At 40.5% G+C, this 27,647-nt stretch overlaps 1 protein-coding gene and 1 long non-coding RNA gene across 6 annotated transcripts in view; one reads left to right on the top strand and one right to left on the bottom strand.

The window, feature by feature from the left end:
- Nucleotides 1–14,590, top strand: part of STXBP4 (syntaxin binding protein 4) — a 54,802-nt gene extending 40,212 nt beyond the window's left edge. For all 4 annotated transcript variants that reach the window (XM_085240275.1, XM_085240276.1, XM_085240277.1 and 1 more), the window contains exons 22-23: nt 3,173–3,230; nt 11,142–14,590. In XM_085240275.1, the coding sequence (XP_085096401.1) occupies nt 3,173–3,230; nt 11,142–11,256 (173 nt within the window). In that variant the 3' untranslated portion in view covers nt 11,257–14,590. The remainder of the gene's footprint in view (nt 1–3,172; nt 3,231–11,141) is intronic.
- LOC104913816 (uncharacterized) lies at nt 929–27,647 on the bottom strand. Of its 2 annotated transcripts, none has more exons than XR_014887462.1 (6): nt 24,867–27,647; nt 24,260–24,466; nt 22,321–22,473; nt 2,676–2,820; nt 1,633–1,737; nt 929–1,229 (listed from the first exon to the last, which is right to left on the bottom strand). It is a non-coding gene; the product is annotated as an uncharacterized LOC104913816 (long non-coding RNA). The 2 variants fall into 2 exon arrangements; XR_004161750.2 differs by having other exon boundaries at nt 22,321–22,427.

The raw sequence follows: 27,647 nt of genomic DNA, 5'->3' as shown, positions 1-27,647 counted from the left end.
AAATAATGGTAGGTTATAATATATTTTGGTTAATATGCTCTCTAGGGAGACTCTTTATTCTGTTTGGGCAAAGGGTGCTTTGGATGTATTCCTTTTGTTTTGCATACATCGTTACTTTTGTGTTATTACCTTCTTACCTTGCAAAAGACAAATAACTGTAAAGATCTGAATAGCTAGAAGCCTTGTATTTTCTGCTGTAAGGAAATTATTTTTAAATACTGCAAATCTGACTCTTTTAAAAGATTATACATGCTGACAACTACAGCTAAGATATATTATTTATGAAGTTTCATCAAAGAATGTAGCAATTCACAGAAGAAATGATAAACATGTAGGAAACCTAAGACTGCCATGGGTTATACAGGCTAAACGTGGTCTTCCAGCCTATGTTTCTGCCTGTTTGAGCTCCTTTACCTCCCATTTACCCCAGGTGGGAGCTTCGCAGTCTTCCAAAGCAAGTCCTAGGAAAGACAACAAATCTGACCCCAGAGGGTGTGAAAAAACACTGCACTAGCGAGTAGATCAACTTTTGAATGATTCACGGAGAAAGTGAGCTGGAAGTAAGTGAAGATGATGTCTGGGGAAATACAAGGCAAAAAATGAGAGCCTCCTGGCTACCATGGGAAATACCAAAAACTTAGAGAAATAACTATAAATCTAACGGTGAGAGAAAGGCATGAAGAGAACAGTGGTCAAAGACTAACAGTGAAAGAGAAAAAATGTGGAGAACTGAGGCATTAAAAAAATATGAAGGAGGAGCTTTGAAGAACATGGAGATTGAGTAGGATATACAAACTAATGCATATTAAGTCAGAAAGGCAAATAAAGCTGTAGAGTTATCTTTGCAGTTTCATTTACAGCTGACAAATGTATTCACTATTTATGAAAAGCAGTCTTTCATGGCTGAGAAAAGAATACAGAGCGTCAGTTATCATTGCTACCTACGTACCAGCCTTTATTTAGAAGGAAAAAATTTTAGACAAATTACCAGCGTAAAAAGCGTAATTATCAGTGATGAATGAAACAGGTGATGTATGGGATCAGGGTGAGCACAGAGTAGAGGCTGAGGTTTTATTCTCAGTAGAGCAAGTGTGTTGTCACTTGTTTTGGACTTGTGTGTTTCGTGCAGGAATGAGGAAAGGCCAGGGAAGATGGTAGTAATTGAAGGATGAATCCTATTCCCATTCTTGTCATTAGAAAATATCCAGGTTGAATAAAATTCCCACGATCTATGGGAAGGAAGGGAAGAATTAGTGATGATATCTATAACTTAGCGATGATGTTTATAACTTAAAAACAAGGAATCAAAGCCTGAAAACTGTTACACAGCAACTACTTGGTATTAAAGGGAAGTGGCTGTGGATTATTCCTTCTCAAAGGCAGTAGGTGGAAAGTTCTGAGGACCAGATTATGTAGACTTATGCTAAATTGAAAATGTGAAGACGCTTGAGATAAGTGGGAAATATGGGGCAAAAGTGAGAGGAAAAATGTGACTGTGCTCTTTCCTTTTCAGAGCTGTACAAAACTGTGATGGCACACAAGTACCTGTTCTCAGTTCACCCATCTGAATTCTGAGTTTTGGTAGACATGCTTGTTATTCATCACGTGGTGCCTACATACAGCCGTCATTACCTCTTAGCTGGTCACTGCTTCACTTGCCAGTGCTTCCATAGCTGTGATGAACTTTGTTTCTTTTTGAAAACTGAAGCCATCCCTTCCCAGATTTTGAAGAATGCACTAGAAACAAAGGTGTGACAATTTGAGAAAAGAAAATCAGTGTTTTAAGAAAGAATTTCCCTCCCAGAAAATGTGTGCACGTAGGGCAAGCTTTGCTATGAAGCAGATTTCAAAGATCATATGGCGTGTGCAGGCCAGCATGTTTTCCAAATACAAGTTTTAAATCTAAAGCAGGCTCACAGATGGTTCTAATGAGCTGGGCTTTGAGATTGACTGTGACTTGAACAAAAATAGTGTAACTTGTAAGACAGTAACATTCCCAGATGACCTTCAAGCTAAAACTCTTGCAGAACAATTTTCATGCATCTTTTAATATATATATATTATATGTATTTCTATATATAATATATATATATTAATTTCTATTTCTATATCAATTTCTATATAATATATATAATATATGTATTTCTAGTCCACAAAAAAAATGAAGGAATTTTTAGGATTTTCTTTCTTTTATCTTCATTACAGTACAGTAACATAAAAGCGTACATCAGGAACATTTTTGCACACTGATGCTTCTTTCTCCTGCATTTTTCAAGCTCTGTAGTTGGTTTTAAACATCTAATAATTAAAAAAAAAAAAAAAAAAAGCTCCCTGTGAGAACTGGATGTTTTGTGCCATAGTAGTGCCCTACTGAGAGTATTGCTCATCTTTCTCATGCAGGGGACATTTCACCTAATGACAAAATCTCAGACTATATTTTGAAGATTAGCATGGCTGATAATTGCAAAAGGGAAAGAGGGAGCAGTTTTATCTTACATGTGAAAATGTCCACCTTTCACAAGTATTTCTTATTTACGCTAAATTTTGTGGTATGAAATACTTCTAACTTCTGGAAATGTTTGTCTAAGTCACAAAATTAAGCCGTGCACTTAAGTTAACCTTTCTCAAGATCTGTAGCTATAGACAAGCATACAGATGTATGTATGCCTGCTCACATTTTTCTCTGACAGTCTGAATGTCTTGGAGTTGGTCTAAATTTCCAAATAATTAGGTGTAAGCATAGAAGACGGAGATAAACCAGACAGTAGAGGAGTTGATTCTGTCCAGACCGGTACTTCATATAGCCATCTGAATGAAAAGCTGTAAAAACAAAAAAAACAGACCTCAGTAAACCTCAGGGTTCTTTTGGCTGATATAATAAGGGTGTGAATTACAAGAAAAGTTCAAAAGACCGAACTGCTGCACTCCAATTTGACCAGACTGTCAGCTTCTGGAAGAGAAATGCTGTAATGAAAGTATCATTGAGTGGTTCATAGCTTCTTCGTGCAGCAAGTATTTATTAAATTGCATTGCTTATATTATCATCTATGACAAAAAGAGTAAGAATTTGTTTATAATCTTTTCATGAAATGCCTTGAACTTACACCATTTCAAAACCATATGTTCCTTGTGTCACCTAAATTTTGAGACTTTTTTTTTTATGTCATTGTAGGTCTACCTTATGGATGGGAAGAAGCTTACACAGCAGATGGAATCAAATATTTTATCAAGTGAGTATTTCTGAGAGGAAATGGATTGGAGCTAAAATAAAATAAAATCCCATCTAACTGCATTTTTAAATCTAGATTTAACAGGAAAAAAAACAAAGAGCAAATTAACAAAAGCTCTCACATTTCTAGTACACATCTTTATTACCAACATTACTTGTTCTTTCCTCTGGTTCAGTAATGCACTATTTAGAAAGTCCTACAGGGCTTGGTCACAGTCAACTGAAATTCAGTGAGAACTGTGTGACTCAGTCTTTCAGATGTCTTTGAAAACCTCAGTTCACGTGTTGAGAACTTCCCCAGCTGTGTTTGACCATATAACAGACCTAGAAGATACAGAAGAAAAACAAAATCCCCTAAAAGTTGTAGAGTAAATATATCCATTTGCAAATCTTATATTCTGGGGGAAGTGGAAGAATTCTGAAAGCTGGATTTTTAGAAGATACCAGTCTTGTTTCATCCGTGGATTTTAGTCCCACTGTGGCATTAAGGACCCCAGAATCCAGCAGTCCTGCCAAATGTATCAGTTGTCCTAGAAGGTGGAGCTCTGTCTGCTCTCCTGACTCTGCAGCACTCATAGCACACTGTAACTAGAAGGATCATCGTTTTCAGGTCACCTCCTGTCCTGAATGGGCATCTTGGGGAGAACTGCTTTAGCAATGAATTCAGCCTTGTCTCTGAGCTGCTGATGACTTTTTTTTTAATGTGATCTCCTGTTCCCTTTTGTGGAAATCAGTTGTTCTGTTGCTGTAAAGCATTTTTATTTTTTCAGAACATAGTGAAAACTAATTCATGTAACAGTTTTACTGTTCCTCTAAAAGACGGAAACAATTGCTAAGAAAATATAATTTATCTCCATTCCATCATGAATGATTGCTTACTTTGTAGCAAATTATTTCAGCTACTGAAATTTACATGCTGTTTAAGTCTTATTTTGCAGGTAGATTTCCCTGAAGTCTCTTAAAAGACATGAAAGGCAGCGAATCTTTGCACTGAGATGCATCTGCTTTTATCCCAAACTCTTGCAAAAGTCACATAAATAACAATGAAGGTTATGTATTAGCTAGTGAAGAAAAGCAGGAAGTTGGGTTCTTTTGGTTTTTGGTTTTTTTTCAAGCACTGCTCTGTTGTCCTTGACTCATCCCATGGTGCCTCAGGCTACATATTAAAGCAGACGTGATTTGTTGGGTTTTTTTGCAGAGGTTTTCAAACGCACCATATACAATAGTGCATTTCAGCTCTAATCAAAGGGTGGCTTTTATTTTCAGACAGATACGAGTTACTAAATAGGATTTATAAAAAATAAAATTGTAGGCAAATAACTTAGGAAATGAAAATAAATCAGCATCCAATTTCATAACAATGCAAATAAATACAAGAGCAAGCATTAAGCAGAGCACTGTTCACTTGGTCTCCATCTGTTGATACAGGGAGATGTTACAGCACAGTCAGATGCTTAAGGTGGATCTCGGTTCTGTTCTGGGTGAAGCATTTGGAATACAGGCTTATACCAGCATAACTGGGAACTGAGCTTGAAGAGAGAATTATGCAAATAATACACTAGCAACAGAATAAAAGAAATGTAACACTTTTTCCTGGTTTTGTTAGTAGTGTTTTTCATACAAGTGCTTTTGGGTGTCTCAGCAGAAAGCTGGGTTTGCTCAAGAACTCTTAAGATCTGCACTTGGATGTGGAAGTGTTGCAGCTGTACTAATAAGATGCTTATTAGCTATAAGTTATAAGATGCAACAGCAGAATCTCAGCTAGTCCAGGTGGTAGAAGTTAATTTCAGAAAGCATCCCATGTTTTTCACATTGCCCCCACTTGTTGAAACTACAGATCTGAATTGAACAGATCACATGAACAAGTTTTTCAGGAACTTTTGCATATCTGGCCTTTGACCATTAATGGATCAAAAGTGTTCTTCCCTCTTCTTAACGTGCCCTTAGCATTACAAGTGATGGAGCCCTGGGTTTTCCATCATTGAAAATATCATTGAAAAAATCCTTTTCTAGGAGGAGCTTGCTTGAGATCCATCTTTATCTGCTCATCCTTTTCAGATAATTAGGCAATTCAGATAATTAAATTAATTTGTTTAAATGGGATTTAGCTGAATAGTTGATAATTCACTGTCCTGGTACTGTAAACTTGTTCTCTTTGGATGTGAATATCAATCCTTTTATTCTTTGATGTTTAGAAGATCCAAAGCCATGAGAGGTGTAAGAATTATTTAGCAGTTGCCTTCAGTTCCATTGTGCTTTATTGTGCCATCAGCTAGCTGAGTCCATAAATCTATATGCTATAAATCTAATGTGGTAAACACCCCAGAATGGAATCTTAATAGCACATAAGCTTGAGACAGCTTGCTGTGAAATTCCCATAAATATCTCTGAAGGGGGTGTAGCAATATGAAGTGCATGAGAAATCAGAGTTTAAAAGAAGCAAACCAGCTGGCTTGTGTTACACACTGAAGTGAAAACCCACTTATGTGAATAAATGACATGAATAAAACATTTACATGGCTCTGTTCCTAAGGCACTAAACTGCTCTCCATCTACTGTGGAAAGACTCATTTTGTCCACCCATGTGTACCTGCAGACAACTTTCTGAAATCACCTCTTTTACTCAAGAAATGATTTCAGTTTCACAGTAAATTATTGTCAATCAACCAAGTTGCTAAGGATCAGTCACAAAGTGCAAGTGAGAGGAAATTAGCTTTAAGACTAGTGTGTCATAAACTCACGTACCTCTGTGCTAGGCATTAAGGCCATGTGTGTAGATTTACCATGCAATATCAAATCAGCAGTGCATGCCTCTCTGAGTTATGTTTCAGTATACGCTGCAGAAAAAGCAGGTTTCAGTGTTCTGCAACATGATATAAAGTGAGTTATCAAAAAAGACAAAAATTATGCCAGTAGACTAAAAGGCAGCAATCAGCTTCATTGCTAATGTAGCTGTGCTCTCCTCCTGCTGAAGAGGAAAAGTTGAATTTGGCCCCAGATGTTTTGAAATAATCTGATAGGCTTTAAAGTAATGGATAGTGCAAGCATTGTTTTATTTTGCCTGCCAGCAATACAGTCATTCATCCACTTGCAGCCCCAGATTCATGCCCCCTCACGTGACGTCTAATAGAAATACATGCCTGCTTCTTCACTATTTTACCCTTGATATTTCTGTCCCCGTTTACATCGGTGAATTTGTTTCAGAAGAGCTGAGACTTTGACCTCATTAACTTAAAGTGACAACTGAACGTAGCCCAGGGGGTTTTTCAGCAGTCCACTGCAATTCCAAAATCAGAGAAGAAAATCTTAAGTCTAGATCAGAAGGAATCTCTGGAGGTCAAGTCATCAAACCTTCTGTGGAAAAGTAAACGAGAGTCCTGTCAAACCAAGCCCTGGATATTTCCAGTGAGGAAGTTTCCCCCACCCATCCAAGCACCCTATTCCAGTGTGCACCTGATGATCTTTGAAGGTCCCTTCCAACTGAACTATGCTATTCTACATACAGTATAGCTGGGACACTAATTTTTTTCCTCAGAAAACCATCGAAGTTAATCTCTTCCACCCTCCCACTGCATTCACCTTTAACATATGGCAGCTCTGTATCATGAGACTGGCACCTATAATTAGGTAGGGCCTTGCTATTCTTCCTCCCACTCCCACCCACTGCTTACATATGTATACAGTTTGTAAGGACCAGCTGTGAATTTTGCCCCTGTAAACACTTCTTCTAGCTTTTTAACAAGACTAGGTTCTAGCTATTCCATATTAACTGTTATTTTTCTCAAGAACATTTATCTTAAATTAAATTTGCCTAAAAGACACACAGAAGTTCCCAAAGACTTTGATGTTTTGGGATGCTTTCTGTTAGATGAATTAGGACATATGGACTTTCTATCTTAAAAAGGAAATGGTAATGTTTGATTTAGGATTATCTTTCATTAATTTACCTAAAAATGAGAAGCTTCACATTGAAGCACTGTGTATTTCAGTGTGACAAAGCAGGCACAGAAGGTGCTCTGACAGCATGTCAGTGTAACTGAGAGTAGAAGACAAGCAATACTTACAATACAGATTAATAAAAACACACAATGTGTTCTGGTAGCTTTTGAAATCGTACCTAAAATCATGCTTCTACTTTGGAAAATAACAACTTATCATATTCTATTTCTTTTGGTTTTGTATGGGAAGGAGCCAACATTAATTCTGCTGAAAGCTGGGCATTCACAGAAACTGTTTATGATTTTGTGACTCAACTAAGAATAGAAAGCATGTGTGATAAACTTCCGTAGTGTAAACAGTGAAGTAGAGCTAAAGGTATCATCGTAAATGGAAAATAAATCACAGTTGATTTTATTTAGTGTGCTCAATTGAAAAAACAAACCTATTCCTTTTGTAAGTGCACTCTACACTTCTCTACTGCATTACAAAGAACCCCAAAATGTAGCACAGTGATGTGTTTGGTTTTTCCTCTGCTATTTTATTCCAATATATGTTAGTATATTGCAATATACTAGCTGACCACAGGAAATCTAAGAATAAATCAAGCTCAATTAAGATCAAATTGTAGCAGAGGTGATCTAAGAGTAAACTGCATGTTCCAGGAAGGTTTATATTTCAGTGACTTCAGAGTAACAAACTGAGAAACTCTGATCTGCTGCACTGAACATGCAGTGGGAATGAATCAAGTGTGAGCTCTGCTCCTAACTCCCTCTACAGAGGTAGACTTTTTGCTAACAAAAAGACTTACAGGTAGTAATCTGAGGTAAAATGAAAATTCACAATAATTTCTCAGGTTTGGAAGTGTATTATCAGCAGATGATTAGGTTGTAGGGAATTCTGCTAGTCTGGTTTTCACTAGTTGCATGACTATAAGAAAAATAGCCTCAGATGTGCAACCAGAAAACTTGGCTTTGGATTTTATGATAACATGAGCTTGTAATACAAGAATGTTGAGACCTTAAGCTGCTTTTGGTTGGATAATTTTTTCCTTGAGAGGCTGTTTGTTTTTTAATTTCAAGAACCAAAATGGAGAAGCATTCTTTCAGCTTCCACAAACACTGCTGTGTCCAGGTTCTGACGTGTCTTAGAGGCAGCTGTTAACATTTCAGTAAGGAAATACTTAAAGCTGAAATTACTGTTTTGCTCAAGCCTTGTAAATTCAACTGAAATCAGTGCATTGACTTCTGTTGCCTCTGCTGGGTAATTCTACTCTTAGCCTGGTGTGATCAAAGGTCTGGTTTTCACCTATTTAGCAACTTCTATAAATAGAGTTGGACTCTGGAAAGTTCAGGCTCCCAGGAAGTTTCCCTGTGCTGGGGCATTTATGGGCTGAGTCAGTACTCTTGGGATCCTGCGTCTGGGGAGAGCCATCGGAGGCAGAGCAGTGCACAGGAAGGGTTTCCTCCATGTGTGTTTCATGTGAGGCCTTGGGAGGCACTCACAGGCTGAGAGTAGCAGCACTGGTTAACACAGCACTGTAGGGTTAACAGCAGCTGGCTGAAACTGGTGCGAGGAGGAATTCAGGTCAGACTTGTGAAACTGTGAGAAGTTTGTATATCCTATCATTCAAACCTTTGGGCTTATTCAGCTCTGGCTCCGATCCCATTTTTATTACTGCTTTCATTTTCAATTGGCTCATTAGTTTGTTGGTGGTAATTTTTAATGATCGGGCATGCCATTTAGATGAGTAAATCTTCCTAGTGATAACAGACTTCTGAGATTGCTCATACATTTTTCTTAGTAGACAACTGTTTTATCAGGGAATAAATAGTGAGAGTCTCTTCTTTCACTTTATATCCCTCAAGCTTTAATTACCATTAAGCCAAACCTTCAGTCCCTGAGGGGCATTAAAGAAAAAATAACAACATTTATGGCACCTCAGGACACAGTGACAAGTGCTCTCAATCTTCCTGCAGCCAAGGAAAGGTAATGTAGTGCCATCCTTCAGGACCTAGCAGCCCCTTGGGCACTTCTGTACACTCTGTGCCTTGAAAGAGAGTCCACTTTTAAACCAATTTTAACAAAGGAAAAAAAAAAAAAAAGAATGTTTAATTTCAAATAATCTGATTTTCATAAATACAAGAAGCCTTCCCAAAATGCCTGTAGAAGTAGGTTTGTATTCCCTCTTGCTCATATTGATGGCCCTAACACACAAATCAGAGAGGATGTATTTCTAATACAGGAATGTTCTGCAAACCAGTAAATCTGGGATTATCTCTTCAGACTGATTATGGCAAAGCTTTTTAGCCACAGCACTTGTAGGGAGCTAAAAATAAATAGCAGGAGGTTTGTACATCTATTCTTTACCTCAGTCATCTGTGCATACTGTGTATGTTTTCTTACAATGTATGTCTTTTTACAACTGCTTTTTACATGCTATCTGGACTTAACAGTTATTTGTAAGAGTTATTTCCTAGTAAGGATTTTAACAAAGGGTTTAAAAACAAACTGTACTACTAGAAGCATGGGATAAAGTTTAGTGCAGGTTTGAAAGAACTGACTTCTAAGGTATGCAGCAGGTCAAGGCATGCTACAGGTAAATATCAAATGAGAAAAAAAATTCAAAAATAATTTGGTTCTTATTTAAATTCAGTAATGGGTTGCTGAGAAATGGCTTGATAAAAGGCAGTATAAACACTTGAAATGGTACTGCAGGCAATAAATCTTGCATTGGCAGTGAATGAATGGATGGCATCTAGTTCTTTCAGCTCCCATGATTGCTCAGGTACTGGAAGGCATTCTGTCTTAACGCAGGTAGATGGAAAGCAGTCTCCATACCCGTAAATCAGTGTGATGGAACTCTGACCCACAAAATCCTATTTCAGTGAATCAATTTCCATTATCAGATATTCTGTATAGCATTCTTGAAGATAAAAATGCAAACTTCTCACTTGAAAAGGTAAATCTAGTGTAGTTTCACCACACTTCATGTTTAGTTAAACTTATGCACCAGAAATGTGAGTACAGTAATGAGCTTCAGGTACAGTTAGTAGTTGTGAGACTTACTGAGGAGAACTGCCTGTCTTTTACTGTTTATATTAAATATGCCATATTTTTCAGCAACTTTTTCTCATGAACTTGTATTAAAAAATTCATCTTTGCACTGGCCTGACTATAAAAACAGTGAATTTATTAGCAAGATTTTTTAAGTCAAAAGAAGCCTATTTCCTTTACCAAGAACACATTATTCCAGAAGGGAGAAGAGGCTGTGTCTTGCCCACACACAGTATGGCTAGCATGCATGCTACCAATCGTAGGGTGTACAGTGTTCTCACCCTCAGACAATAAGCCCATCCCATTTATCTGTCCTTACCAACTTGGAGCAGGTTCTTTCCATTCATCTTAACAAAACTTAACAAAAATATCAAGCAGCTCGGACTGCTTTTCAACTATAGGGTTTAGGCCTTCAAAAAAATAATACTCCTTTTTATTACTTACGCAAATTACACCCTTGTTTGGGTTTATTCATCAACTTTTTTTCTGTGAGAAATATTAATGATGAGTGTTCAGTCAACCTCCTCTTATCCACAATGCCTTACTCTCTAACTGCTATGATGGCAATGTTAATATCTTGCCAGCTCAATGCGGGGTTTTTTAAGACTTCGATAGTCTGGGCTGTTCATTGTTGCTGGGTCAGTTTTATTATTAACAGGAAATGTTGCTAGTCTGAATCAGGAATCTCCTAGAAAAGCACCCTCTCGTTTATTTGGAAGTGAAACTTTCTAGATTCTAGCATCCGGAAGACCCCTCATTTTGTTTGTAAAATCTCCTAGTTAGCAAGACAAAGAGAATTCAGTATTTGAAAGTATTGTAATGATAACACAAGGCCTGAAAATGGATATCATCTGGCACTTCTTGTTTCAGAGATTGGTAAACCTTCTAGATTGCTGATAGCATTTCTTTTCTTTTTTAGCCACGTGACACAGACAACATCATGGATCCATCCTGTAACAAGCGCACTAAGCTTGCTCTGCTCTGAGGATGATGACGATGGAATAAGAGAGCCCCCAGGATCCAAGAGCCACTGAGGGCATCTGCTGACTGAAAGTAGTTTGTCTGATTTCCAAACATTAGAGAGAAGAAGCACACATTTTATTCTAACGTTCTCTCGTCTAACACAGTAGTACCCAGTGACACTTCTCCCCATGAAGTCAGAGGGGGTCCTGCTGTTTATTTACATGGCTTTATTTTTGGGTGCCTCAGAAGATGCAGGCACTGCAGAAGTCTCTCTTAGTGTGTAACTTCCCCAGCTTGTAGGGATTAGTTGTGAATCTTAGGACCCAACTCATTACTTCTCTAGCAGCATAACTCCACTGAGGCAAAGTGAAATGTTCTATTTTGACCAGTGTGACAGCCATTGGATACACTTCATGTTGTAAATTCCATCTGATGGTTTGCTGAAATATGCAAGGTCTCCTTTTTTTTAAGACCAAAGCTATGAGTGTAATGCAGATGGATGCCTTTTGTGTAACTACTGAATAATCTTATTTTTATAGAAGAAATTTCTGAATGAGTTTTGCTAACAGAAATTTGGCAGTTACAAATTACAAGTATTGCAGCCCTGATTACTTTTAAGGTGGGGCTTCAGGAAAACGAATCTTTGATAAGTTGTCGAAAAAAAAGAAGCAGTTTTGGTAGAGGACTTGGTCAACAATATGTGGCAAGAAAGAAAATTATTCTACTTCTGTACTCTGCTAAACTGATACTTACATGCATCAAATACTTCAGTAGAAGCTGTGAAGTTTCAAGTACAATGAAACCTGTGAAACCACCTCCAGGATCAGCAGAAATCAGTTACCTCCTCAGAATTGGTCTTCAAGTAGAACAGAATCATTTTGTAAACACTGGTGATGATTTAAAGAGGATAAAGAAAATGATGGGGTGCTACTGCAATCTAAGTGAACAGGTTTCGCTGCACCTCAATAGCACAAGATATTTTAAATCTCATTATTCACAACACAACACATGATGCTAGCTTTACAAACATATGATTCGATGCTATATTTTTCTAGAGACTTTGTGTATGTATTTTATATATATATGTATATGGTAGGTGTTGACTAATAAATGAAAGAAGGATCTGAAACTTTGCAGAAGCACTGATGGATCTCCCAAAGGAAAATCCTATTACTAAACTTCAGGCCAAGGAGAACAGTACTGTAACAGTGTGAGGAAGGCACAGGCTGCAACCTGCATTTTTCTGAGGCACACACTTAGGACTTCTAAACCTCTCTGAAATGGCTGGGGACCCTTCTCCACTCCAACTCCCCTCTGTTGGCCCGTACAAAGAAATGAGGACTTGCAGTCACACTTTTTGGAGGTCTGTCTCGAGCAGATGTGGTATTAAAAATCCAAGCATCTAGAAGAATGTACCAGGGATGCTCCAAAAGCAATGCCTCCTGTTGTATGATGTTGGCCCATGATGTCAGAGGCGGATTTTGGCGGTATGGCAGTAGAGGTTGAACCTTTCTGCCAATATTCCATTCCATTTTGTTGCCATGTGACACATGGCAGCAAGGGGGTTCTGACATGGAAGGGTATATGGAACAAGTATGAAATTGAATTCCTCCAGATAGAAAAAATTTTTTGCAGCAGAGTCACCTCTGCTGGTGCAGATTTTTACATGCGCAACATGCAAGCTCCTATTCACTGCTGGCAAAAATGTACAGCTCACAGTGGTACCTATGCTGAAAAATACTGTTTTGTACCTGAGAATTTGTTGTCAAATAGTATTATTGTGCTCACTGTATTTGTTGTGTTTTCCATGGAAATAAATAGGAGGCATTACTTTCAGAGCAAGCTCAGTGTATAAAGCCCAGACTTCCTCCTAGTTCTGTTGTCTGTGCCATATTCTCCATCCTTAGCACTGCAGAGCTGTGCCAAGTCAGGCACACAGTGGCTGTTGATCCTTTTGAATCTAAAATAATATACAATTTTTAAAAACCCAAGTCCAGTCTCTTCTTTGAACAGCCGTGCAGCATCTACTGCATATGGCCTGTGAGCTGCAGAGCACATCACCAAATGTTCTTCGTGTAGGAACAAAGTGCAGCTCATGAAAGTTTTTTTTGCAGCCTTTGCTGGAAGGAGATGTCAGGATACACTGAATAAGCAAATAGGAAAAAATGTTTGTACTTTTAAGTAGGTCAGAACCACTTTACCCATGAATCTACCCAGGTGGATTAGGTAGGAGTTTTCTCAGCAGACCCACAGTAGCGTATAGTTCTGAGAAAACTTCTCATAGCAGTAACACTTGTGCTTCACTCGTATTTTGCTCCAGTGACCCCTATGTGCTTCATGGTCTCCTTTGTGTTCCCTGAGAGCACAGTGTGAAAAGATAAAAGTGTGTGCTTCAGTTTCATTTGAGCACTCTAGATGCATCATTATTTAAACACCTTTTCTGAAATGGCATAGACTTGTGACCCATAAACTGATAAACTATGTGAGGTTCTAAATGCCTTGCACTATTTACTGTAGCCTTAGAAGTAATTTGGATACTTTGTGACAGGCGCTTTCCGTTCATACTTCCATGACAACCAGATTGCATATAGACTCCAGTTTCCAGTTCTGCTCCAGAGAGGGTCGAAGCTCCACTTGACCCTCTCAGTCTTGATTTATTCTGCTGCTGGCTTTCTGACAGCTAGTTGAGTGTTCCTCATAGGAGAAGCTATTTAGGGGCAGAGGCTATGGATCAGGCAGACTTCATCAGAAGAGGCTTTATAGAGACCTAGCAGCAATTTAAAACTGTCCTTCTGTTGTATCAGCTGGAGGAGGACAGCTACGTACATACTGCTTGCCCTTCCTGAAGAGCTGGTAGTGATCTCTTGCTCTGAGAATGCATCGCACAGCCTGCTGTGCATGAGAGGAGAAGAAATGAAGGCACAATGCTGGCGTTCTGCCAGCTCTGCTTACCATCTCCACCCCCAGATGAGAACATTTCAGAAACATGGAGACTGTTTCTTTCTCTTATAAGTTTGCCTAGAAATTAAAGTCATTAGAAATAGATCCCTGCATCTATGTAGCTTCTTCTCTGGTAAGCCTTACCTCCACAGATAATCCACTAGTTCAACTGCTCTGCTATCGAGGCTACATTTTCATACCTACAATTTCCAAATGTTCTAATCTATTTTTGTATGCTGGCATGCTTGTTTCCTAGGATATTTCTCTGTATCTCTCCTTGTCTCTTCCTTTCTGTGAAATATTTTGTGAAATTATTTTGATTGAACTGAACTATGTATATTGAGAAAATGGTTCTAGGATAACTTGAGAAGAATTTGTAAAGAACAGTTGTCAAAATATACAGTGCTGTAAACAATGGCTTCCCGTTCTCATTGCAGAATTAAAAAATGATGCAGACAAAAAAAAGTGCATTTTATAGCCTTTAAAATAATGAAAGCTTTAAAATGGAATGGCAACACAGCCATAAATAATCCCTGTATCTCTTATTTACTTTCCATATAAAGGTGACACTGAAAAATACTGTTCTGTACGCACAGGTGTTAATACTTACCTGAATATTTGCACCACTCTGTCCTTCAAATACCACAAATACTGTAAACTTTAAATGGCACATTTGCTGCCATCAAAGCAAATAGCATAGCACAGATCCCTACATTGGCATATTAGATATTCAGCTTTGCAGGTGCTAAGTAATTTCCTTGTAACACTACTCAGGGTCTCAATAAATCAGATGATTCTTTCATCAACTCCATGCAGTAACTATATGCATGCATACATACGCAAGCTGGCCATTCTATGAATAAAGCATAAATATTCAGGCACCTATGGTGGCAGGAGCACAGCCACATGCCTAACCTGTGCTAAGCCACTGGTGTTCTACAGGCAAGCCAGTATAATGGCTGCCCTGCCAGTCTTCTGCAGTAAAGTGCAGAAAAGATACAGATGTCGTGTAAGCACGGAGCCTCTATAGAGCAATCAGGATGACAGAAACAGTTGCTGTCTGTGCACAGATATTTAACACAAGGCAAGGGCCACAGCCCCCATTCACGTGGACACAACCTCACTTGGAGCCTTCAGGATTCACACAGGCTTGCTGTGGTACAAGATTCTGCAGAGAACTTCCCCTTTCAGTTCTCACGTATTTACCCTCAAAGGGCAATTCTAATTCCTGAGCTGACTTGAAATTTTGCTTCTGACTTAATTTAACTTAATTTTAAGTTCTCACTCAGACCAGAATCTGCAAAAAGGGCACTCAGTTTTGGTGCTAGATTTGAAATAAGCATTAAGGCTTCCCAGGTAGCTCCCAGTGCATTTCTTGAGCTGAGCAAGGAACATGAGCTTAGACTTCAGCTGCTGCTAATGAGTACAGCCACCTCCGTTTAAATAGAGGCACCTGTCAGCTCACACTGGTACCAGCTTTACAATGATGTTTAGCAGCTTAAAGAAGTTGATGGAGTTAATGGGAATTAGGTACCTAACCTACTTAGATGCTGCTATAAATGCTGCTAGGCATGTTTAGGTACCTAAATATCTTAGTAAGTCTTTCTCCTCACAGCCTACAGCGATACTGTACCAAAAATCAGCTACTAATGAATAAAGCCTGCCCTTTGTCCTCTGTAACTAGCTTTGCCTTTCCCTAGGGATTGATTTCACATCATACTAAAAATACCAGCTGTCTCACAGGTAGTACCATCCAGGTTCTTTTTGCATTTTTGGTAGCTTGATTATTCATTGCTCATTCCATACCCTTCTTTCAACACATATGGCTAATGGTGCCATGGATCTAGTAGGTTGATATTTTTGTAACATTCTTTTGAGATAAATTAGGAATTAGGATGGGAAGTTAAAATCTAATGACCAATACTGATTTTGTTGCCATAGTATGGTACCCAAGTCAAATTCAAACTAGTTAAAACTGTTCATTCAAAGGGAACATATGGAAAAAAAAAACCAATGCACACCTTCTTCCCAGTTATGCCCACGTGGGAAGTTATCTGGGAAGTTAGTGTATCCCCTGCAAAGTTTGCCCCTGAATCCATAAGGCTGTCTCTGATTTTGGACTCCTGCTTTCAAAGAGATTCATCCCTTTTAAATTGCCTCAACAAGAGATGAAGGGAGCTAACACAGAATTGGTAGTCTGATACCATTACCCGAAGATCTCTTGAGTAAAAGAAACTATGGAAAATCAGCAGTTTTGCCACAGTTTGGATAAGTCACAATTTCACCCTGACTCCGAGAAGCCACAGATTTATCAGAAATGCCTTAATCTCTTTTAAAGTACCCTGCTCTCTACCTATTAAGTCATCATTTCCCTATGGTCCAATTATTATTATCATTAAGAACACTCCTTGCTCTTGTATGTGAAGAGAATTCTTTAAAACGCGATTAAAATAGAAGAAGATATAAAATGATGTTTGTGGCCTAAAATAAAAAAGTAATAGCATCACCACGGAAAAGAGATGACCTTAGCATTGGGATTCCTTCTCATGTTTTCATTTTTACTCCAAAGAGGATGGTAACAAACTCCAAACTGCAAAGAGGAATGGTAATCATCCTTTCCAACTACAGTGGCCTCAAAAATCCAAGAGCCCTGAGCTCTCCAGGGATTGTGAAGCTTTCCATCCCCAGGCAGCAGACTGAACTGCGTTTATTAATCTCCAGCCCCTGCCACCAGGGACTCTAACATTAGGTACTGTAATTAGTCACCATGGGGGTTACAAATTCCAAGTCAAAGACAACTGTACATAATTGATGTCATGGCATGAAGAGGAGCTGATGAGCCCATTAAGAAAGCTGCCTGTCACTCTCAGAACATCCTGTTCCTTAAAATTAAGTACAGAAAGTGTTGTAAATGATAAAGGTGCAGAGGAACAGGAAATAGGACACCTGCAGAGTTGAAGACTGATTGTCTTATTATTTGGCTATTTGGAAGATGCAACTGAAAGGAAGCCTTTTATCATTAAAGGAAAATGTTTAAATGCAATTAATCTTATCTCATTCATTTCTCTGTCTGCTCATCTTTGGCATCTTACAGTCAGTTGAACTTAAGTTCTCAAAAATACCTATGTGCTTAACTGGTTACAATTTTATGTGCTGAAGTAGCAGCTAATATGGTCTACAGTGCTCCAAAAAATGTTTAGATTCCAGCAGCACATCATATTTTTAAAACAAATCGGTGGTAAATGCACACCAAGAAGAAAGTCCTGTGGCTGGCTGAAGATAAGTGCTGTGCTCAGAGATACTTGGTTCAAAGCTCTGGAGTCCATTTTAGTCAAAGTTTGTTATAATTTCTTGTTCTCATTGTTATGTATACACACAAATTAACCTATTTACAAATGGATGCAATTTCAGGGAAGTGAAGGAAAAGGCCTCAGTAACTTCAGCACGTTCAGAAAATACAGATTCCTTCTTAGAAAAAAATTTCTCAGCCTGCAGGAATGAAGTTTTTCATGGCACAAGAGAGTTCTACAAGAGGTCTCTGCGGTGAGGGATGATTACTTCCTGGGGAGGTGAGAAATGCAGTAATTAGCAATTTGATTTCTGATGTGGCTGAGAGAAATAGTTCTTCTCCACTTAAGGAGAAAGATCTATAGTTTCTGCTGCAGACAAATTGGAAAGGTAAGTTGAGGGACATGATGCTGCTGGGGGTGGGAACAGTGGCACGCAGTAATGACTGACTTTAGTAGTTCAAGTTGTTGATACCAGCACAACATCCACCTGCTGTTCTTCTCCTGCCCTTCTCACTGTCACCTACCATGTTTCTGAGGCAAGGACTACAGCTCTGACATCTCCCAAACAGCCTGCAGTAATCCCAAATACCTGTGATAAGAAGCATGGCTCTGCAATTGAGGCTGAAGGCGTTGAGAGCAAGGAAGGACAGTGAGTCAGCTGGACGTACGTGCATTACGCCATGTCCCTGCCAGGGATGGAGCCTAATTGGATTGCACAAATGCGACTTCTGTGTCTCTTGATCAGAAAACCAAATTAAGCCTCAAGAAGTTTCAAACAAATCCCTACCTGAAAGTTTGCCTTGAAAAGAAAGTGCTGATAGCTAGTGTTATTTCAGCTTTGCCCTAGAACGGAAGTGAAATGAAAACTCCAAACCAAAACTACTGCTTTAAAACAAATGAGAGAAGCAAAGTACAAGCAGCAGATCTGCTGAATTTCTGGGTGCACTGAACAAAATCAGTCATGTGATAATGACAGGATTTTCTAGAAGACCTTTTAGGCATGCAATTTCTGTATTAATCTGTTCAGAAGTCCCTAGAACATCTGTTTCTTCTCTAAAATGGGAGTAACAGCCACTATTAACAACCACTTTTTACAGTGCAATGACAGCTACAGATGAAAGCATGGTAATTACGAGTGGTGACTACTGCTTGATGAAAGATATTTTTGAGAGCTTTTCTGTCAAGATCTTTTTTAATCTCTGTGCAGATTCTGGATATGAACCTCAGCCACGACTGCAGTTCATGCAATTCTGAGGGAGGAGAGAGGATTAAAATCACAGATTACAGGAGGATCCAGCTGGATTCAAGCCTTTTGAATCCAGGTCACAGGCAGGCTAGGAGCAGCTCCCGCTGCCCATCCTGACAAGCACTGAGCAGGCAAGGCTGGGCTGTGCAGCCCGCACTGCACTCCCTGCACTGCACTCAGTGCTGTGGCCTCCCAGCAGGGCCCAGCAGCTCCTCCCCTGCAGTGCACGCATGCTGGAGAAGAGCTAAATCAGCAGAGTTCTGTAATTTTGAGAGGAACTCCTCTAAGTGTTGAAGAAAATCACAACTCCTGTTATCTAGCATAGAATTGGAAAGCTTCTAATTTTTTTTTTTTTCCGGAGTTAATTTGTAAATTCTCTTTAGTGCTGTCTGTGCTGATGCCTGATCATAAGGGGGCCTCTGAGTGCTGAAATGTGTGTTCTCTATGAACCAAAAGTGCAGTGTTTGTGTCTATAGCTGCAGTGTGTGTCAGTTACAAAAGCTCATCCCAGGAACATGTACATATTTTAGTTTTTGTAAAAGTTTACCAGCAACTTTGGGAACAGCAAACCTACATTTATAGTAAATCCAGTGTTACCTTTTCAGAAAAGACATTGGCACGACCATGACAGATCCTTTTCTGACCTTCATAACAGAAATATAGTGTTTCCACAGATTTCTTTGATTTTACAAACCAGTCTGTGTGGCAGTGAGATACAATGCCAGAAAAATTTCAACAGCCCAGTGAGAATAAACTGTTTCAGCAGGCACTACTCATGAGCCACTAATCCCACAATAATCACACCTTTGACTGCCTTCCAGAGAGTCTCAGTGCAACTCTTAAGTAAACCAGGCTTATCTATGGGCATTCCAGAGCAAGCTGTGTTTTCTTGTAGGCCATATGCACAGAATTTCTGTTCAAGCCGGATTGATCCTGTAGCATGGGGAGAGCCTTCACCTCTGATGGAATGAGGACAGCTCAGCCCCAGAAAGCGTTCACAGCCTGGAAGGATCACACCCTCTGGACCTGGAGGAGTTCTCAGTAGTTCAGGATTCAAGAAGCAGAAATCAGGCAGCTTGTATCCATGGTATCTAACGAGGCAACTCATGTCACTGCTAAAAATACAAACCTGCTTGCAAAAGTATATTCTAATAAGATCTGCATTTGTACTGCATTTGCACAACAAGCTTCTGCTGAGACTCCAGTTGTTCCAAATGCTAATAGTGCATAATGATAGCTTAGGGGAGGAGGAGACACAGGTGTAAAACAGCTGCAGCCCAAGTGAAAATCTAAGCTCCTGGTGCTCTGCCTTTGCCTTTCTCTCCCACCTGGAAGCACTTGGGGTTAAGCACTGAGCAGGACACTGTGCCTCTAACAGCATGCTGCCCTATGGGCATCATGAGTTACTGCTGGGAACTCAGCAAATCAGTGAGGAAGCTTCTTTGCGTATATCTTCAAAAGATAAATGCAGTGGCAGCCATTCAAAGTATGTGCTCCACATACAAATGAGTAACTGAAACCTCTCTGACACTGCTAATGCTTTCAGCTATTAGGAAAATAGTAATGCCACCTGGAAAGAAATACAGCTGCAAACAGGATAACCATTAAATAGCTGCATGCCAGATTATGGGGCTCTTTCCTGGGAAGTAAGAACAGTACAGAAGAGAAGCTGAAAGTTCCTAGAAGAAGCAACCAGCATCATAAGGTAAAGACATCAAATCAGGCACAACTCCACCGACAATCTGGAATTTGCATCAGCAAAGAGCTTTGGATGCTATTTGTCTGGCCTCCACAGAGCAAAAGGAAATAAAAATAATAAAAATAAATAAATAAAATAAAATAAAAAACCAGAGCTCCATGCCACTGAAGCAAATGCAGAGATATCACTTGGCTTCAGAACATGTTGTCTATCCAGCTAATATAATAAGCATAGATGCAAACTCTGTCTCATCTGGCAAAATGTTGAGAGATGAGTAACTCTAGTGGAGAAGAGAGGACTGTATTCATCTCTGTTCTGCAGTCAAAGGTCTAGGTGATACAGACAGTTGATTATTGTTCTGTGTGTTGTCTTTTCTAAATTATGTACTGAATTTCTAGTGATTTTAAAGATAACTAGCCAGCTTTTTAGGAAAGATACATAACTTTATCATCACAAGAACCTGGTTCTCTCTCCTGGTTAAGAAATATCCCTCTGCTTGCAGAGGGTGGGGAAAAAAAAGTCAGAAAAATGAGTTGGTTCAACAATACACAGCTTTGAAAAAATATTAAATTGATAGACAAGCACTTCTCCATCTAGATTCACAAAACAGAAAATCTAACAGCTTTGCTAGTTCTTTGTATGCACCATTGTAAGCCTTGTAATTCTGATAAAATGGGAAAATAAATCATTAGATTCCATGAGCATCTCCATTACTATGTATCTTTCTTAAGCTTGCTAACTTCACAGTATATTAGATCTCAGGTTAAACCAACCTAGGTTTGCTTAAATGTGTAACAGTGCTTTATTTAACAGTGAAGTATGGGTAGACATTATTCCAACATTGCTGTGAACATCTGTTCTGAGTTACCAAAATTCCAGCTGAAAAACAAATATTTCCACTATAAATCAACCAAAACATTATCCAGAGTGTTGTAACAGATGCTAAATGATTCTGGCTCACATCACCCTGTGGTTTGGCTCTTCTCTTAAAATTGCTGAGAATATATTTATTTACACACTTCAAGAAATACGCATTTGAAATGGCTATTTAAGCTTACTTAGAACGTGTCTGATGTTAGTTCAAAGCTAATGGGCACTTGAGAGACTATTCTTATTAACTACAGATGCTGCAATTTAACATAAACTCTGCTTACAGCTTCCCAAATAGACCTGCTCCAGTGCAATCCCTAGAGCATTATCCTGCTCAAGTACTCCGAATGCTTCGATCCAGCAGCACTTGAACTGGTGACTTGGAGTTTATGCAAGGGGGAGTACTTGGGGTTTTCTTTCTATTCTGCTGTGCTTTGGTGTGTGTGTTTGTTTTTTCCCCCCATTGTTATGCTGCTATTCATCTTTAGTTTCATGAGCTAAATGAATCAGAAGTGCTGTTGATTTAACGGGGATAAAAGAAATGAGATTTGTTTACTAAGCATTAAATTGGGAAAAAGGCTTTGAAAGAGGCTTCCTGGTTAATGGTCTCAGTTTGTGAATAAAATGATCTGTTTAAGCAGATGTTGTAATTCCATACTTTCAGGTGTTTAATTGCAATAAGCTGCATCTGAGCAACTCTAATTAAAGATTCTTCCCATTCAAAAAGACTTTGCAATGTTAGAGATATGTCAGCCCAAGAGAGAACAGTAAGTAGCAACAAAACCTTACAAGTGGGAAAGAAAAATGTCTTTGGTTTATTCCTCTTTCTTTTCATGCTATACGCTTTGGTGGGGAGTGGAAGAAACAATGCTGTGTTTTGAGGATAATGTTTTGTAGTTGCTAATGATTTTCTGTCCTAAATGCTTGGAGGAAAACTGCAGACTAAATTTAACAGCGCCTTTTATGATGGTTGGGAAATGGGAGCTGCAGGCTAGATATCCAGCCCACAAACAATAGGAACACATGGTCCATCCAGAGACACGATGGTGGCAAATGGAGTACTTGAGGGAAGTAAAAGAGAACAGCTTACCCTGCCATTGTGACTGCGGCGTGTGTTGGACTGGAGTTTTCAGAGTCTGCGTCAATGTGAACGGAATTCATTGAGGGGGCTTCAGCCGTAAGCGCTCGTGTTAATCCCTGTCAGAGATTTTCAACTTCTTGTAAGAGTGTAGGACCACATTCTCTAAAGGCAATTTGTTAATTAATGCATAACAGTAAAGAAATTCTGCCTATGTTTAAGCAGCATAAAGATGTGTATTTAGCTTAACAATTCTATCTGTAAGGAGATTGAAATGCGCATTCTGTATAAAAGACTGCAGGCTGCATCTCTTTTATGGCATTATATATTTGCTTTATATATTGTTAATTAGACCTAATTTAGGCCTTCAAAGAAAAATCTCATTAAAATTCTGATTAGTGATGCTGGCAAGCAGCCATCTAAAAAGCCTCTATTTCTTCCTTTGATAAGTTTCAAACAGCTATAGCAAACAGCAAAAATAAGATCACAGCCTTCTTTCTTATGTCAATCAAAATGATGTATTCTTCAGGTCAAAGCCATTTAAGGGAAAATACAGGAGGACGTGTTTATTTCCTTGCGTGTGTTGTTGTTGCATGGCTGTAGAATACTGGTTATGTTTATGCCTTTTGGCAATTAAAAAAAAATAAATAAAACCCACCAGTGCCTATGAAAATGCTACACTGCCAGGTAATTAAAGATACATTTTTTTAAAAGCTTAAAACAAAATGCGTGGGAGTAAAATGAACGCAGATCTGTTTTAATATGAAACCAGTTATGTCTGATGATTTCGGAATAGGTTACTGCCCAAGGCTTTCAATATAGCTTGTAGTCTAAATGTCTGACCAGGAAAATATAGAGGCAAGAATCTCTTTAATCCAGATGTAGACAATTATGCAACCACATTTCCACATATCAAGGCCGATAACTTTAAAATAAAATACGATATTAAAAAAAAAGTCAAAGGCAGAATAAAGCAATGAAAAGAAAAAAATCATTCTATGGTATCTTGTGTCTGCACGAACATCAGAAGTTTGTACAATGCAGCTGCCAGCTACCACTATAACTTTTGCATTTCATTTAAATGCACAAAAATAGTTTTACAAAGCTGAACATGTTTGAAATGGCAACTGTTATGCAGCTCTCTTAATGTATATTTTTTTCCATACATGTCTGTCCTTATAGGAGACATCAGTAATCTACTCTTGGTAGATTAATAATCTACTCATCTACTCTTTCAGAAGGCAGCAGGACCTCTGCAGGGGGCTGCTGACCACAGCTGAGGCAGAGTATTTGCACTGTGGCTGCCCAGGATCTGCTCCTTGCACTCTGAGCACAATTCCCAGTGTGCAGCTGCTCCGTCCTGAGTCACAGCAGGCAGCAGCTCCGGACACTGCTAAGGCAGAGCCAACAAATGGTTATGGGAAAATACCTCCACTTCCTTTTGGTAAACACTGAGCATACAACCGAAATCCAGATTTTGGATGCTCAGTATTAGTAAAGCTTATTCAATATTTGGAAATGCATTTTAAAAATCCAAGTTAATCTTTAGAGATCTAATCTGTCTCGCTGCATCAAATAAAGGAAGGAGTTGCGTGCATAAAATGCAAGGTATGTTTGCCTCTTAAAATGGTGGATGCTGTTCATTTCTGTGTTGCTTTATGGTACTTACAAATGTAGGTTTCAAAATACATGAAAAGTCTGGTAGACTGGTATTGCACATACTCAGTGTATATATTCTAATACTCAGATAACAACTAGTTTCCAACTCATTCTTTTTATTTATGAGAAATTAAAAAAAAAAAGGCCATAGAAGAGACATGAAAATAGATTTTAAGGAAGGGTGCTGCAGCCTGACCTTGGAACTGAGAACCTTCTCCACTACTGCATATAACTGAGTGGGAAAACATTTTGGGATGGTAAGGAGGGGTGGAATGAGAGGGGAAAATCTCACCTGCAAGCCTTAATGTATCCAGTCCTTCAGGATAAACTGCATACAGGCTAGTAACAAGCACTCCTGCACTGCTTGCTGTTCTTTTAAAATGTGTGCTGTTACGATGATTCTTTCATAAAAAGGCATAGCATGACTTCTAATGCCTTTGTTTGGAAGGTTGATTGTTGTCTCCAGGACTTGTCCCAGTTTTCCAGCAGGTCAGGCTTCCTTGAGAACGTAAAGAGGTTTATTGTATTTCTAGGTTCTTAATAAATACCAGAGATTAAAAACTGGTTTTCTGTATTTTTTTTTAAGAGTAAGATCTGGGAACAAGGTGACTGTTACAGAACTGAGCCCAGAACTACAGACAAAGGAATCCTAAGCTTTGGGCAGCTGCCTTGCAAGTCTGGAGCCCAGAGCACTGGTCAGATTTTAGTGGGTGTTCCGTATGAAGTTTTACAAATCCAGATCTGATAAGCCTGAACATGCAGAACACTTGAGGCTAAATTCTGCCTGACCTTCCCCAGCACCATGCCTCTGGCAAGCTTGCTGAAAACAGCCATTTGAAGTCAGAGAAATCTGGGTCATTGACTTCACTAGAAACTCTGAATAAGGAAGAGATGCTCACCTTTCACTCCTTTCTCCCATTACAGCTCTGCCTGGGGATGGGATGTTTCATTCTCTGCTTGTGGGTGCTCTTCTATCTCCAGTAAAACCAGCGCCAAGTTCCAAAATCAAACAGCCTAAGCATGTAAGAACAGTTATTTCTAACTGCCTTCCTGCTGCACGCAAGCCAAAAGTGAGAAAGGAATAGGAGCCGAGCACAGAGAAAGGATCAAATTGTTTCTCCCACTGGCACCAGCTGGAAGTTACTCTCGTTCAGATCAATGTCCAACTGCAGAACAGGCCAGCGACTTCTTTGTGGCTTGTCTCAGTCCAGCTGTTTCATCTCATTTCACCAGCTAGTCACACCTGTGGGGTCTGAACAATTCCCTGAGGCATCAAGGGCACCAGGTGTTTGAAACAGTCCTGAAAGGCCACTTAGTGCTTGGTGAGGTTATGGTTGCTTTAAAAAATTATAGGAAAGTATTTATTCCAAAAATGTAGTCATCGTTGAGAGTAACACTCACTGAGTTCAAACCAGGTCAGCTGTCCAGAAAAGTACATGCATTTGATCTACTGTCATGGTCAGGACTGACTGTAAATGTTGGCAGCAAAAATGATCAATCTTTCAGCTCCCAGCACATAAGCAGTAACTGGTTATTTTTCTGAGAACTGGAATGACTCTTGGCACTGCCCCCAGATTACTTCAGAGAACTTCCTCTGCCATCACCCCAATGCTGTTCCAAACCTGTCTCTCCCACATTCATTAAAAACCTTTGGAAAAAAAAAAAAAAAGAAATAATAAAAACGGAGGGGGCAGATTGTGGTTCCTTCAGGAGAGGTCCTTGCTCATGCAGTCAGCAGGGCACGGCACAGGGCAGGGTGTGCTGCTGGGCTTCGTGTTCCCCTTCAGGAGCTGCTGGCTCTGAGCTCTGCCTGGGATGTGGGTGTCTAAACGTAAGCATTTGGCTTTCTATGCACCTCTCAGTAACGGGTCCAGTCGGGCAGATGGAGGTGGACTAACACCCGACGCCAAGCAGGGGGTGCTCTGCTGTTTTACACCTAAAACAAAGACTGGAGCCGTTGTCCCTTCCGCAGCCTGCAGGAGGGCGGTGCCAAACCGAGGTATTTCAGCCACGGGGAACCGCTTCCCTGCACGTTCCCCAAACCCCGCTCTCCTGCCTTATGCATCCTTCCCGCTACTTTTGCAATTTTCTCCCCCCCGCAAAAAAAAAATGTATTTAGAAGACAAAAGCGGCAGCCGCTGCCCGGCTCGCAGTGGCCGAGGTGCCGTGAGGTGAGGCGAGGCGCTATGCGGGGGGGAGGGGGTGCGTGGAGTGACCGTTGCGGCGGTTCCACGCTGTGGCGCTGCTGCGGGAGGCGCGCGGAGCTCCGCGTGCTGCGATTGGCCCAAAGTAGGTCAGCCCGCGCGCTCACGTGACGGCCCCGCGCGCCCTCCTCTCACCCCCCCCCCCCACCCCTCCCGCTGCTGCGGGGCTCGCGCCCCCAGCTGTGCTCCCGCCGGGCCCTGCGAGGAGAAGGGCGCCTTAAACGTCACCGTGCCTGCATCCTAAGTTGTGTTTCCAATTGCCATTGCTAGGAAATAATTGCACGGAAAAAAAATAATAATAATAATCTTGGAAGATTTGTTCTTAACTTCCATGTGCGTAAATTGCTCCGAAAGTAATGCCTCCCATTTATTTCCATGGAAACTAACAGATAAGAAGTGCACAACAACACTGTTTGATAGAGCAACTTCAAGACGCTGCGTTTTGTCGTGGTCGCCAACATTAGTTGTGCATTTTTGCCAGCGATGAACAAGAGCTGCATGCTGCGCTCATAAGGACCTGCACCAGGAGGTGACTCTCTGCCCCACTGCTGGAACACAGCACCGCCCCTCCCTGTGCTCACATCCACTGCTGGGTCTCCATCAACATTCAGCAGCCATCGATGAACATCAGTGGGTGCGATTTTTTCAGCATGGAGGATTTCAGTTCCACCTCTTTGCTTCGTTTGCATTCTGTCAGACACCGTTCTGTCAGACCTTCCCTCTGCTGCCATCACAACAAAATGGAGCGGGATGTTGGTGGGAAGGTTCAACCTCTGCTGCCATGCCAGCATCTGCCTCTGACATCGTGGGCCAACGTGACAAAACGGGGGGCATTACTTTCAGAGCAGCCCTCGTACCTGGGTCACAAATAGGCTCTGCAGCACCTATCTGATGACAGGGATGGTGCATTCAGGTCCCCTGGTACCAAAAACAACCTGGTAGGCTTTTTTTTTTTAGTTTATTTTTGTAGAAAATGCCAGTTATGTCAACAGCCATAGAAGCAGTTCCGCTCTGTCCTTATAACCTGCTGGTTACCGCCGTGCCATTGCCGCAGCGCTGGGACAGCTCTCCTTTATCACTTCACCAATTCCTCACCATTTGTTCTATCTTTAAACCCCGATGCAGAAGAAGCGCTCCGTGCCATAACCCCACGAGCACCGCCCCTCTATGTCGCTCCCTCCGTACTTTTGCAATTCAAGCTTTCCAATGACAGCAGTTTGGCCCTCAGCGGTCCGCACCCGGCAGCGTCCCGGTCCGCTCAAACGCTGCCCAGCCGCCTTCCCATCGCACGCCCGGCCCGGCCGGAGGAACCCGCAGCGCCGCGGGCACGGCCGAGGGCTCCCGCGGGGTCACGCGATCACGCGCAGCGCGCTGCCTTCGGTTACCATGGAAACGGCGCCGGGGCCCGGGGCTGCGCGAAGAGCGCGACGCATGGGCAGCGCCCGCCGCCCCGCTCCGCCCCGCCGCACCGCGGGC

Source organism: Meleagris gallopavo, chromosome 20, assembly GCF_905368555.1.
Source record: "Meleagris gallopavo chromosome 20, MGAL_WU_HG_1.1, whole genome shotgun sequence".
Lineage (NCBI taxonomy): Eukaryota > Metazoa > Chordata > Aves > Galliformes > Phasianidae > Meleagris > Meleagris gallopavo.
This window is presented reverse-complemented; position numbering and strand designations above follow the sequence as displayed.